This window comes from Salmo trutta, chromosome 28, assembly GCF_901001165.1.
Source record: "Salmo trutta chromosome 28, fSalTru1.1, whole genome shotgun sequence".
Classification (NCBI taxonomy): Eukaryota; Metazoa; Chordata; class Actinopteri; order Salmoniformes; family Salmonidae; genus Salmo; species Salmo trutta.
The window spans coordinates 42,428,480-42,443,860 of record NC_042984.1 but is presented as its reverse complement, the minus strand read 5'-3'; the positions used below and the strand labels follow the sequence as shown (position 1 = coordinate 42,443,860).

The 15,381-nt window shown below is 41.0% G+C and overlaps 1 protein-coding gene across 2 annotated transcripts in view; it reads right to left on the bottom strand.

Annotated features, from left to right (window-relative positions):
• LOC115166285 (solute carrier family 2, facilitated glucose transporter member 1-like) overlaps positions 1–15,381 on the bottom strand; it is a 43,266-nt gene extending 27,885 nt beyond the window's left edge. Inside the window, exon 1 of one of the 2 annotated variants that reach the window (XM_029720142.1) lies at positions 15,279–15,381. In XM_029720142.1, the coding sequence (XP_029576002.1) occupies positions 15,279–15,362 (84 nt within the window). In that variant the 5' untranslated portion in view covers positions 15,363–15,381. Of the gene's footprint in view, positions 1–2,430; positions 2,694–15,278 lie in introns of those variants that run through there. The other variant, XM_029720143.1, reaches the window with a different exon arrangement.

Genomic DNA, 15,381 nt, shown 5'->3' with positions numbered 1-15,381 from the left:
GACAAACATGGATATAATTTGTTCCTGATGAGGTTGAGATGCTTCATCGCTCACAGGCGAAAGTCCTTTCTGATCTTGTCTGACTGAGGAACGAATTTCAAGGTATGAGAGTGAGAGCTACAGGAGGCCTTCACGGCTCTCCACCCACAGCTCCAGGAAGAGTTGGCCAGTCAAAATATTTTCTTTGCTTTCAACCCGCCTAGTGCAACGCACTTTGGAGGATGCTTGGAAAGGGAGATCACATCCATCAAGACTGTTCTGCAATCCACTCTCGGCACACAGACCGTCTCCAAAGAGGCGCTGAGGGCTATCCTAATTGATATAGAAGGGATCTTGAACTCCAAGCCCTTGGGGTATGTGTCCTCGGACATCGCAGATCTGTATCCAATCACTCCTAACTCTGTTCTCATGGTGGCGGCCAGACTCGGCACTACCACAGGTGGCCTACCTAGAGTCTGAACTGCTTAGTCGCAAAAGGCAGAGACTCAGTCAGGTTCTAGATGACCATATCTGGCATTGCTTCACAAGCACGCCAAAAGTGGCACAAGGATAAGGAGGACCTTGCAGTTGGGACCGTTGTGATGATCATGGAAGATCAGTCTCCTAGAGCACTCTAGCAAGTTGTAAATGTTAAGTCAGTTATCCTTGGAGCAGATGGGAAAGTGAGGATAGCAGAGATCCAAGTCAAGGATAGAACTTACGTCAGGCCTGTTGCTCGGCTCATCCAGCTGCCCTTCCTCAAGAAGCTACCGACCCTTAGCTGGCCTGTCAGCTGAAGCAAATCTGGGGGCGGCTGTAAAAATGGCCATCTTATCTCCTATTCAAGACCCCAACTTTCTTTTAGTTTTCTTATTGGAATAAGGTCACACCAATCATACTTATTTACCAGCCATTCAGCAGCCTTTATTCCCAGGATTTAGCGTAGGACCCCACCAGGCAGGGCAGTCAGTCAGTAGTTTTCTATCCTGACGACCAATCGTTTTCCCCTCCAGCACATTCTATCTCCTGAGGAAAAATACGTTTTAGTTTCTGATGTTGATTGTGCGTGCAGCTAAATAACCACAGTTAGTATCAGAGAGAGTGGTGTTGTATGTGTGTGTGTGGATCTTCATTATAACCATTGAACTGGAAATACGGCTTCCTCTGGAAGGACAACCTGTGGTGGTTGCCTAAAAATCCTGCACCTACATTTTATTCTTATTCTATTATTGGTCCTTCAAATTTCATAACCAAGCCATATTTTTTCACCGGGGAATCTGAAGGGGAGATGAAAGTGTGTGTGGGGGTGAGGTGAGTTTGTGGGTGTGTATTGAATAGTTTGATGGCTTTGATAACACTTTGAAGATGCTGCTACTGAATGTATTTTCTTTTGTACCCCATAGTTAGATTTTTCAGGAAAAAAGTAATGCAAGGGAGACAATGGTGTGGCGATAAAGAGCGCTGAAAAGCTTCATCAGAAAGTTAACCCATGAGTAAGGGCATTACCCAAATGTAAACAACATTAAATGAGAGAGAGAAAGCCAGTGTTTGGGGTCATTGAGTGCATTCTTTAACCACCCACAGAACAGGATGTTAACCAAATACACACACAAACACACACACACACAACAGATAGACCAAGGCAACCTCTGTTTAAAACACACAATTCAGAGACCGTGAATGTGTGCCTCCTGGCAGCCTCCTTTGCGGCACATAATTATAAGGATGCTGAAAATTGCCTCAATATGTGTTAGAATAATAACATGTGTTATTGCCATATGGGGACAGGGTTCCACAAGTAATTCATTAATCTGATGTTTATACCATATAAGGCATACAACTAACTAGGATGATAATTTCTCAGAGTGAGCAGTAAAAAAATAAAACATGGTTTTAAATGTTGTCAGGCAGGGAGACATGTACATGTGTACATCTACATGAACCCTTGACATAGGATGTCAACACAAACACCGACACACACACACACATAAATCGATCATGTTTTGACACTTGGTCTAACTCAAATAAAGTACTGTATGTTTCACAAAATAAACAATCCATCACAGACATTCTCTGCTCCAGGTATCAGAACCCAGTCTAGACTGATATGCAAGTTTGAGGCTTTGTTCCCTCAGACAAATTGAACCATCCTATTCTACCCAGCCATACTCAACAACACTAGATATTGCCAAAGTTTAACATCGCAAACATCCTTTGTGTCAGGTAGTTTCAGGGCAATATTCCATATAGGCCTACTGTGCAAAAATGTTGCAACAAAGCATCTGATATTGCATGACCTATTATTAATATGAAAATGGCCATACTGTCAAACTCATGTAGACAAAACCAACAGCACAGGTTACCAAGACTATCCGTTGGCCATCAGCATACCTTGGCTAATAGCATACCTTGGCTAATTTAACTAGTTTTTAGATCTAACTTATTCATTACCTTGCCTCCACCTTCCATATTTGATCAGTGAAGTAGATCGATGGTGAAAGCAGGTCTGTCGGGACAACTCGCAGCTTCTGCTTGTAGGAGCCTATTGGACAGGACACAATTATGGAGAACAGTTTTCTATCTTCCTTGTATCTTCAGAGGCAACTAAAATCCACAGGGTTTACTACACCGTCGTAAGCCTTTTTCAATATTGATATCAAAGTAAAAAAATAATATTTAAAATACACAATTCCTTAATAGAGTTTCATTATGCCGTCTTTCCTTATCTCTTGTATGTTGCGTTTGTAGACGGTTATAGACTCCCATTGACTTGCTGCTAGTACACATAAGCCGGTTAATATAATTCAAGCAGCTTGCATTGTGATTGGCTGTCGCCAGCTTCCAAGCGAGCGCTTCGGACTTGAGGGTGTGGGAGAGCCTGTTTGTAACATATGGCTCTGATTGGCTGTGGATAGCTCGGCAGATGACGTAGCCCATAACAAACTTCAGTACTACAAGAAAGTTGTATGTGATGGAGAGAGACATTTTTACACTTCAGTCCATATTTATCTTGCATGTGTTACTTTGAAAAAGTAATCAGAGTATCTAAGGCAAGATAACTTGTTAATAGATTAGCATTTCAAGAAGCAATTAAAGACTGTAGCTTATCACTGAAACATTTTTTATTGTTAGGCTATTTTAAAGGTATAGCGTTCACTATTTGCAGACACGCTATAAAATTATAACAAACACAGAGACAAGATGATAAAATGTAGGCTCTCTCTGAAAGGGACAGAGTGGCATGTGCTCAGGTGGAAGTGCATAGAGGTGTTGATGTAGGAAGATGGCCAAGGTTGAGTTCCTTGTGGATTAGATTAATTAAAAGTTCAAGCACTGAGGTTATTTATAAATGAGGCCATATTGTGGGGTGAGTAATCTTCTTAGTTATCCTTCATTTTGTGATAAAAGCACCAAATTTGGTACAGATTATATCAAAACTCAAAAGATGTAGATAACGGTCCAAAGCAGGTATGGCCCTGTGGCAGACTGGCGCTCTTATTTGTATTAATAATATTAATTCAATACTCTACATACTCCTACAGTAATTGTTTAAGTATTTTCTAAATGTCAGATTGTTTTGATAAGATGTCACTACGGTCAGACTGGAACCCTGGAGAACCATGTTTACATGGGAAAGCAGTAGGGGTGGCACAGATTTTTGCAGCATGTGTTAGGTGAAGTGCATCTATGTTTAAACAACTATGTTTAAGCAACAGGTTCAATGTCTTGATCAAATACCATCAGAACCAGTAATGTAGCTGTAAAAAAAAGAAAAAAAGTGGGTAAACGGTGGTCGCTTTCCTTGTGAATAAAGTAATGCTCCCTAAATTCTCAATGCATTTTTCCACAATAGGCGGATAAACACTCCTACAAAATAAAAAAAGGTGTGTAAACAGTGTTTATGTGCATTTACCCTCCCATATACCACTAGAATGGCGCTGCATTGGATGGCAGCCGTTTTACAGGCTCCAGACCAATTCTGCTATTTTGTGTTTTGCTGCGCTGATCTGAATAAGTTTTGTACATGATGTTTCCTCCATCATTTTCTATGACTGAAAAGAGCCTCTGGTCATCAGAACAGCGATAACTAATCTCGATTTGGATGAATATTTCTACTTCAACAAGTCAGAGGCGCAGGACATACTGCTCACCCCGGACCAGGCCCTAATCCCTGAGACACTGAAAAGAAAAAGGTGGCGTAAGAGAGGCCAAGGCCCTGACGAGTACATAAACCACCTCAAGTTCTACTGGCGTACGTACAATCACAGGAGAACAAACTGAATTAGCTCTATTTGAGACTATCCTATCAACGGGACTTGAAGAACTGTAACATCCTATGTTTCAGGGAGTCGAGACTGAACAAGGACATTGATAATATAGATCTAGCTGGTTTTTCTATGCATCGGCAGGACAGAATGGCAGCGTTGGGTAAGCTCAAAGGAGGAGGGGTGTGTTTTTTGTTAACAACAGCTGGTACCCAATCGCTAATATTAAGGAACTCTCGAAGTTCTGGGTATGCGCAATGCCGTCAGGGGTTGCGCATACCAGCACATTTAGATTAAGGAACTCTCGAAGTTCTGGGTATACGCAATGCCGTCAGGGGTTTGTGCATACCAGCACATTTAGATTTTCCAACAGGGCTATACATTTGGGTGAGGTTTTTTCTCGCCTGAGTAGCCTCGTTTCACTGCCAAAAATAAAAATTAAACCATCTAGTGTTCAGCGAAATAACACCACAATGTCAAATACAGGTAGCCTAGTCAAATAATTAACGTTTTGGACACTACAGTGAAAATGGTTAACTTTGTTAAAGCAAGGCCCCTGAACTCTTGTGTATTTTCTGCATTATGCAATGATATGGGCAGCAATCATGTAACGCTTTTACAACATACAGAAGTGCGCTGGTTATCAAGGGGCAAATTATTAATTAATTAATTGAGAGTCGAGCTTAAAGTTTTCTTCACTCACCATCATTTTCACTTGTCTGACCGCTTGCATGATGACGAGTTTCTCACATGACTGGCCTATCTGGGTGATGTTTTGTCTTGCCTGAGTGATCTGAATCAAGGGTTATAAGGACTCTCCGCAACTATATACATTGTGCGGGACAAAATGACAGCTATGATAAAGAATTTGGAGCTCTTTTCTGTCTGCATTAACAAGGACAACACACAGGTTTTTCCTGTGTAAAAATGTAATATAGCGAAGCACTTGAGTGAGCTGGGTGTGCAATAACGCAGGTACTTTCCTGAAACGGATGACACAAACAACTGGATTTGTTATCCCTTTCATGCCCTGCCTCCAGTCCACTTACCGATATCTGAACAAGAGAGCCTCATTGAAATTGCAACAAGCGGTTCTGTGAAAATTGAATTTAATCTTAAGGCTAGGCCCCTTTTTTCTCGATTTCCGCCTGAATGACGTGCCCAAAGTAAACTGCCTGTTGCTCATTCCCTGAAGCCAGAATCTGCATGTAATTGGTACCATTGGAAAGAAAACACTTTGAAATTTGTAGAAATGTTAAAATAATGTAGGAGAATATAACACAATAGATATGGTAGGAGAAAATCCAAAGAAAAACCAACCAGACATTTTTTTGAGAGAGACCGTCCTCTTAGAAAGGAAAGTTAAAGGTGATATTGAAAATTAGCTCCCTGGATGCAATTCCTATGGCTTCCACAGGGGGTCAGCAGTCTACGTTCAAGGTTTCAGGCTTGTAAGTTCAAAAACGAATAAGAAATATCAGTTTTAGTACAGGGACGCAGTCTTGGAAATTCGTGTTTGCGTGCGCCATGAAGACAGTACGCACCTGCTAAAATCAGTTTCCTATTGAACATACTTTTTTCCGTAAGAAATATTATAGTTTGATTACATTTTAGGGTATCTGAGGAGTAAATAGAAATGTATTTTGACTTGTTGAAACAAAGTTTAGGGATAGACTTTCGGATTCCTTTCTCTCCATGTTGAACGAGTGGATTACACAAATCGATGGCGCCAACTAAACAGACTTTTTGGGATATAAAGAAGGATTTTATCTAACAAACGACACTACATGCTATAGCTGGGACCCTTTGGATGACAAATCAGAGGAAGATTTTCAAAAAGTAAGCGAATATTTAATCGTTATTTGTGAATGTAGGAAACCTGTGACAGTGGAAAAATATTTTGATGTGGGGCGCCGTCCTCAAACCATCGCATGGCATGTTTTCGCTGTAATAGCTACTGTAAATCGGACAGTGCAGTTAGATTAACAAGAATTTAAGCTTTCAGCCGATATAAGACACTTATATGTACCGGGACGACTATCCCTCAGAAGCCACTCCCAGATTTCTGGATAGGGCTGCGCTCAGAGTTTCTTGCCTTGGAAAATCGCGCTGTTAAAACATTGATGCCCTTTGCAACCACTTACCGATGTGAGAGTCGATTGTCGGCCCTCACTAGCATGAAAACTAAATACAGGCACAGACTGTGTGTGGAAAATGATTAAAGACTGAGACTCTCTCCAATACAACCCAACATTGTAGAGTTATGAGCATCCTTTCAAGCACACCCTTCTCATTAACCTGTGGTGGGTTGTTCACAATTTTTGATGAATACATAAGGTTTTATATGTAAGATGGTTAAATAAAGAGCAAAAGTATTGATTATTATTATATTATTATTTGTGCCCTGGTCCTATAAGAGCTCTTTGTCACTTCCAACGAGCCGGGTTGTGACACAAACTCACACTCATTCTTATGTTTAATAAATGTATCGTATTGTGGCAGGTTTACAATGGCAGGTTTACAATGATGGCAAAAAACAACATTTGAGAGTGCGCTGACCCTGGAGCTAGTTGGGGAGCTAGTTGGGGAATGCAGCTGAAGGTTGAATGTTTGAAGGGGTACAGGACTATAAAAAGTTTGGGAGCCACTGCTCTAGACCATACTATTCACCAAGAGCGTTTTCATCTATATTTTTCGTAGCTGTCTATCTACCACCACAAACCGATGCTGTCACAAAACCTGCACTCAACTGGCTGTATAGGGCCATAAACAAACAATAAAATGCTGATCCAGAGGCGGCGCTCCTAGTGGCCAGTGATTTGAATGCAGGAAAACTGAAATTCGTCCTGCCTCATTTCTACCAGCATGTCAGGTGTGCAACTAGAGGCAAAACAAATCTAGATAACCTTTAGTCCACACACAGACACGCATAGAAAGCTATCCCTCGCCCTCCTTTGGCAAATCTGACTATAACGCTATCCTCCTGATTTCTGTTTACTAGCAAAAACTCAAACAGGAATTACCCGTCATGAGCTCATTACGTAGTCTGATGAAGCTGATGCTAAGCTACAGGACTGTTTCGCTAGCACAGACTGGAATATGTTCCGGGATTCATCTGATGACATTGAGGAGTTAACCACATCAGTCAGCGGCTTCATCGCAAAAACCTGTAACATATGCAGATGCCACTGTTATGTATGCTATTGCCCTTACGACTGACCAGGCTATGTTGGAGCTGCAAAGTCCTTATTGGTTTAAAATTGGGTCTTAATGCGGAAAAACTAAATGTATGCTGCTTTCTAATTCTCTTAGAAATATTTCAGATGGCTTACAGTACACATTTACACATTAAATGGTTCTTTTGTCGAGCAGGTGTGCGCCTATAAATATCTGGGCTTTTGGATTGACAATCCTTTTATATTTAAAAAACATATGGAGGAGCTTGTTAAGAAGTGTAGAACTACATCATGCCTCTCTAAACAGCAGGGAGCAAATTGTACAGTCAACTTTTCTGCCAGTTCTTGTCCATGGTGACACCATTTATCGGAATGCAGCAGCCACTATTCTTAAACCTTTGGATGTCGTCTACCATAGCGCCCTTCGCTTTATCACAGGTGACAGTTTTAATACGCATCACTACATCCTGTATCAAAAGGTTGGCTGATCTTCATCAAAGTCCCATAGATCATTTCATTACTCCCTTTTTGTTTACAAAGCTTTACTACACAAACTTCCTTACCTACCTCACTTCACTGTTAAAATAAAAAAACATGAGACACCAAACCCGTTCACAAGGATGGTTAAATCTCAAGGTTTCACTGGTACGTACCGATCTAGGTAAATCCGCCTTCAGTTTTAGTGCCCCCTATTTTTTGAAAAACATACAAAATTCCCTACATGTTGACTCTGGTGCCTCTAGGGCAGTTTATGATATACATGTTCAGTTAATTTAATGAGAATTGCAACTGTTTGGATTTAACGTAAATAATTGTATTTATCGTAACCAAAAAAGTGTTAAACAAATAAAAATATATATTATATTTGGGATTCTTCAAAGTAGCCACCCTTGTAGAAAATAGTACAAATTAAGAAAAACACTTGAATGAGTAGGTGTGTCCAAACTTTTGCCTGCTACTGTATGTGAAAATGCTGTTCATTGACTACAGCTCAGCGTTCAACACCATAGTTCTCATCACTAAGCTAAGGACCCTGGGACTGAACATCTGGATCCTGGGCGGGCCGCCCCCAGGTGGTGAGCGTAGGTTACAACACATCCACCACGCTGACCCTCTGGGGTGCGTGCTTAGTCGTGAAGAGGGCATGACAACACATCTTCCCCCTCGGGAGGCTGAAAATATTTGACATGGGCCCTCAGATCCTCAAAAAGTTATACAGCTGCACCATTAAGAGCATCTTTACTGGCTGCATTACTGCTTAGTATGGCAGCTACTTGGCATCCAGCCACAAGGCGTTACAGAGGATAGTGTGTACAGCCCAGTACATCACTGTGGCCGAGCTCCCTGCCATCCAGGACCTCTTTACCAGGCGATGTCAAAAATGGTCAAAGTCTCCAGCCACCCTAGTCATAGTCTGTTCTCTCTGTGATCGCACAGCATGCGATACCAATGCACCTGGAACCAACAGGACCCTGAACAGCTTCTACCCCCAAGCCATAAGACTGCTAAATAGTTAAATAGTTAACCAAATAGCTACCCGGAAAATCGGCATTGACCCTTTTTGCAATAACCTTTTAGGCTCATCACATACGCTGCTCTTACTGTTTATTATCTGTCACTTTGTTCCTAGTTATATGTACATATATACCTCAATTACTTCGTACCCCTGCACATCGACTCGGTATTGGTACCCTGTGTACATAGCCAAGTTATCGATACTCATTATGTATTTATTATTACTTTTAGTATTACGTGTTTTACTTTTCTATTATTTCTCTATTTTCTTTCTCTTTTCTATTGTCGGGAAGGACCTGTAAATATTCCCTGTTAGTCTACACCTGGGGTTTACGAAGCATGTGACTTCGAAACGGCACATGACTGACAGGAACAAATCCTTAGCCAATGACTTGACCAAGTTCTTGTCAGTCCTGAGTTGTTAACTACTGCATCGTGGTAATGCCAAGCTGCTCTTTTTTTTATTCAACCTTTTCTTTGTAAGATGGGTACCACAGCCTCCAGGTGCCAGATCTGTGATGGCCTGATATCTAAATATTTTCAGGACACATAAATCTGCAAAAGTTGGTGCTTTTATCACAAAATGAATAATCTTTATGGGAACGTCAGTTTAGCTGCCCCACTAATACAACATTTGCATTGGAAATAGATTTAGAATTGAACCTGTTGAAAATCAGGAGGAGAAACTGGACGTCACATGAACAATAAATGTTTCATATGGACTCACATTCTGGCTGAGTAGGCTATGGCATCATGCTACTGTTAGTGGCCACACTGGCCTGGTAATGACAAGGAAGAAGTTATGTCCACTTTTAAAACATTTAGTCATGTAAATGCCGGAAATTTAGGACAATGGCCATTGCTTATAGTAGAAGAATAGAGGCCAATTCCATAAATGGTTATGAGAGACACTTAATAATACTCAGCTGGAGGGAAGCTTTGCAAGTGGAGGGAAGGGATGCTTAGCAGATCTAGTTTACAGCTCAAAACCACCTAATGAAACAATAACTACAGGACAAAAATGTCAATATGTTTGGTCTAATAAGAAATGGGTCTGAAGCGCAGTACTTTCCCACGGAATGCTGTGTGAAATGCTAAGGGTTAATGTGTTGCTGATATCATTGGATGTATTTTAGCCAACCTTTGTTCATTATGCATGAGATGCAAGAAAAGACCACGTGCAAAGACTTCTGCTCTAAATTGGGATTAAATCAACACTCTTTGAAAGTGAACATAAACAATAACGTTAAAAGAAAGAATGGGTGGAGTTTTGGTGGGGTCAGTGTTGTTAAAAATATATCAAAAGAGAATACTTGAATACAAGCCATTGTGAACACCTTGTGACAAAGGCCATGCAACATGATAAAAAAAAACTTTTAAGTAAAGAGAAAACAGTACAGTTTAATACAAAGTTAACTACTACAGTAAATGATGAATGAGAATCAAGGGTCAGAATAGACAGGTAATAGTGAACGAGTCACAATAAGGAATCCCATCCTTCCACCTTCCAGGCTGGTTGTGATTTGATGGGTTTCTGCTTTGGCTGTGTTGTAACCAGTTTGCACAAATGTTTACCTCGCGATCATTTGTGAAGATGTAGATAACCCTCGCATGCAAGACAAGGGATTGTCTTCTGTCATGATAATAGGCCTAAAGGATTTTCAAGGGTCCCCTTAGTTAGTTAGCCAACTATTGACTGTTTACGTGTTAGTTGGTGAACTACTACTGCACCTTGGGCAGAACAATCCTGCATAGAGGGTAAGCTATGCAATGTCTAGATGAGTCCTTTTGTCCTGTAAACAAATTCACCCAAAGAACGTTTGATTATTTTATGACAAGTATTGAGTCATTTAATTTCAGGTCATGTCAGTCACTACAGGCCGAAATGCTAGAACGGAAACAGGATAGTGGAAAGCACATTGGGTATTTGCAATCTAATACTTGCATGGTGTCATCTACCACTGAAAGGACTTTCACCACACAGAGGCTTCAATTATTTGGTGAGTCCATATGTTTTTACTAAGTTGTGTGCTAGCCAAACAACCTGCAAACAGCAGAATAAGACAGGCCAGCCAACTGATGTTTACAAGAAAGAACAAGGTCTGCACCGTCATAGTAATGACATGATTTATTTGTTACAGGATTATTCGATCATTTGTTCTGTCTCTCTGTATGTCTGTCCCTCTCACCTGTCACGGAAGTGTTGCATTGTTTCTCTCGTGCGAGTACAGGTGAGTGCTTATCTGGACAGCTCCTAGCACTTACTGTAATCCCTTTGAGTACAGTTTCTATTTTAAGGAAGCGCTTCTCAATGGTTTGATACCAGCACTTCTGACACCTGGATGATGCTGTGGCTGAATGTAACATTCAGGTCTTAGGACCAGATTTACTAAGCGTTTGCACACAAAGTTACAACCTATAATTTTCAGAACAGAATCATTTCTAAAGCTAAACATACTATTGGTTTCATTTCAACTCAATCCTAACCTAAAATAACCTTTGTTGCCTTTTATTCCCTCTGAAATACAACAACTGCAAACTTTTCACCATGCAAATATTTAGAACATCTTGCATGTGAGACCAAATGAAAGTTTGAGATGCACACCTTTGTCTTGCAGGTGTATTGGTGATGAGGGTTGAGGGCTGTGGCTGACGGCTGGGTGTGAACTGGCCCATGGCCACCTTGACTTCCCTTGAGAGAGGATGAGCTCAGGTAAAAACATGACACCTAATCCAGGTGGTCATGTGACCTCCCCCAGTGCTGCTGTCTCATGGGAATACTCCCTGTCTCCAGGGTGACTCACCCTCACATGACGGGAACCTGATCCCCTCCCCAGCTGCTTGCTCTGACTGAGGCCCACCTGTTCTTGCTGCCTAATCCAGAATCCTGCCTCCATCCTGCCTCCAACCTCCAATCCCAGCCAAACCCAGGAGACGGACATCCAAACTGGCCAATCCAGAGAACAGAGGAAAGACACAAGGTATAAGTGCTTTGAGAGACACTATGCACAATGAATAAATCATGAAAGTAGGCAAATACATGCAAGGCCATCGGTAGAACAGCCAAGAATGTGGTATAAGTGGCATGGCAGAGAACAAAAGGATATTTCTCCTCAAAACAACTAGTTCACTCTGTTAAGCCAGTGCCAAGCAAACGTGTTGTAGTAGAAATGTAGACGTTTTACTGTGTAGCCTAGCATGCCGTCATTCCCCCCCAACCTCCTTTCTCTGTCATGTACCTGCTGTACTGTATAGTTGAATGGGGTCTGCCAGTTTACTGAGTTCCAACAGAAAGATCAAGGCCTGATCAAGGCCTGATGGTGGACGGGCGCAAAAGAGTATGACCAGTGTACCCAAAGCAAGTACGCCCACATTCACCCCCTCACCGCTCTTGTCCCAGTCATCAAGGGCCATTTTGCAATTGAGGTTGACACTGTCCAAGGCTCATTGGCACAGCATGAAAGCGGAGTGTCAAATTGAAACCATCACCCCAACAAAGATGGTGATATCACATCAGCGCACAGCGCATGCAGTTTCATGCCACTGTTCTGTTGCGAAATATTTATTCCCTTTTCCCAATTAGGGAAATTTTGCCTCTCTTTTTTCTGTGACTGGGGAAAATAGGAGAATAGGCTGTCATCAAAATTTGACCAGTCATTCAGTTCAATGGTGAGTCATAGCCAGGGGTGAAAGTAAGGTGGTACGGTCCGGTATTGCATCCAGGCAAAATAAATAGTGGGTGTATGCCATTCTGGTAAAATGTGAGCCTCTCACAATAATTAAAACAAAATGCCTAGAGAACTATAGGCAATTACACCATTATTTAACAGTACCGCATGTCAGCTGTATGGAAATGAGCGATCTGACTTGAAAATGGGCATATAGGCCTACTCTCCAAATTGTGTTGTGGCCAACAGGAGTGCTTTTTGAAGTGATTGTTTGACAATCAGATGAAAACATGACTGGTTGTGTTTATGCCACATTAAAATGTAATAGATGATAAAAGTTATATGACAAACCTTTATTATGCCTACTATGCCCATGGAGATCACTGAATTAATAGGGATTCTATATGCAATTTAATGATTAGACACATAACATTTTTAGTAGTAGGTCTCGTACCAGTAAGAAATGTAATCTACGTTCACCCATTGTCATAGCTAGGGTCCCTGGGTCAAGCTGGTAAATGCGCTGATTAATCTAATGAATGGGTGAATTAACTTAATGAGCATGGGAATTTAAATGAAGGACACCAGTAACTGGAATTCCAAATGTGACAGAGACAGTAAAATAACTTGTTTTAGCTTTGAGATATCTCTCAACAGTTGCTGACCATTTTCTGGGAACTAAAATCCCATCCAGGAGAGTTAAAGTTCTGAACAATGCTTATACATTTTCTTCAAATGATTCCTACAGTAGATGAAAAGATCCAAAAAGTTAGTCCAAGCCCTTAAAAAACAACAACAGGAGGTTGCTCAAAGGAGGATGTGAAAAGAAAGGCGGAGAGTTTACCATATCAGCCATTGCTTCCAGATAGCCACTCTCACTTTTGGCCATGGGCAGATGTTTCCATATCTCTTTGAAGTCAGTGTGTTTGAGGAATGTAGATGAAAATAGATGTTTAAAAAAGCATTGTCTTTACACAGAAAGTTATACTTTCTTCCAATGTGAGAAAACCATGCTCTGTAGCCTACACCGTTTGGCCTGTATGAGTTTGAATGCCTGCCCTTCGGTTTATACAATGCTCCAGCAACCTTCCATAGATTTACAGAGCTGTTTGGGCAACCTGGTAGCAGGGCCCTCTTGGCAGTACTGTATGCTGCTGCCATCTTGTGGAGAATAACACCCATAACTTTGAGCACAGAAAAGCAGGACCGAATACTGACCCAACACAACGCCATAGAATAAAACATAAACTTAATTGCCATTGTAGGGAATTTATCTTGCACATACATAAAATAGCACTGTCAATTTACAGTCAAAGCTGTTCAAACACTGTTGGAAAATGACAACCCACTATGGTGAAATCACAGCAATTCAATTTGGCTGTATGTCAGTGATGTACTTAAATAATTAAACATTCACTTTCCTTATATATTCTGTCCAGTATAATTTCAGATGATCAGAAACTCCAAAACGTGTTGCGCTTAAATAAGCGTCATACAGAGAAAGTAGTACATTATTTTATACAACAATAATTCGGTTTGGCTGTATCAGGTTAGGATAAGGGCCTTAATGTATTTAGGGAACAGAGCAACATCAAGAGCAACATGGCCAGTGAGTGGTACACAGCATGTAGTGGTGTATAATTCCAGAGTTGACTGTAGGTCACTGTTCACACAGAGACACTCCCTTCTTGTTCGTCTGTTGTTTTTTTCTAGATTATCAAGCAAAAAGCTTCCAACCAGTCAATCAGCATCTCCCCATTACTGTGACGCCACGTCAAATATTTCCATCTACTGCTCCAAGCGTTATCACATGATGTGAGATCAACACAAGGCTATAGATAACACACTATTTGTTCAATGTTCCTAAATATTAAGAGTTGGTGAAATGGAATTGCAGAAAAAATGTCTAAATGGTAGAATAAACATGGGAGAAGCTTGCAAAGTAAATAGTCAAATACAAACAAATTTATCTCACTCAAAACACTGTAATGACATTGACTTCAAAACATCCGAGGCTACACAAACATGCATGATATTGTATATTTAGCAGATTCGGTTAAGGACAATATAACCCCCAGTCAAGTACATCTCAGTGGTACTGATGGACTCTACTTGCGATTAGATTACATATCGCTCAGCATTGTCCCAGGCTATCAGCCATGTCTTTTATGCAGTAGTAGGATATAACGTTTGTGTAGAGATGGAGAATATAATCCTCTGTATAGCTAGGTCCCAGCCAGGTCATAACTAGCCTGCTATAACTGGATCACGCAGTATGCACATGCTTAATTTCAGTCATCAACTCCATGTACGTGCAGTACCATACTGTAATCAGATTACACCACAATCACGCCATCTACCGCACTATGGCGTATGATATCAACCGAGACAGCTGTATCTATGTAGCCATGGATATTTTGCCCCATCTTCTTCGAATTGCTAAAAAAAACTCAAAATGACATACACATTGTAAACACTTTTACACAATACAATATCACTCCTCCAAGATATGTCTGAACAATGTAAAACTACCCCATCAATCAAAGTCTAGCTCATCAACATGATGTAATATCATTCCCTTTAAGAATACTTACAAATAAAAACACTTTCTACCAGAAAACTATGATATGAAAAAGCTGTAAGAGGTTAAATGAAGCCCTGGGCCTGGCCCTTACCTGTTCTTGGCTTGGACCCCTTACCAGACTGGTGGCCTCTGTGGGGCCAGGGATAGGGGTCTTGACCCCCTCGGTGGTGGACATGGTCTTCTGGTCCTATGGT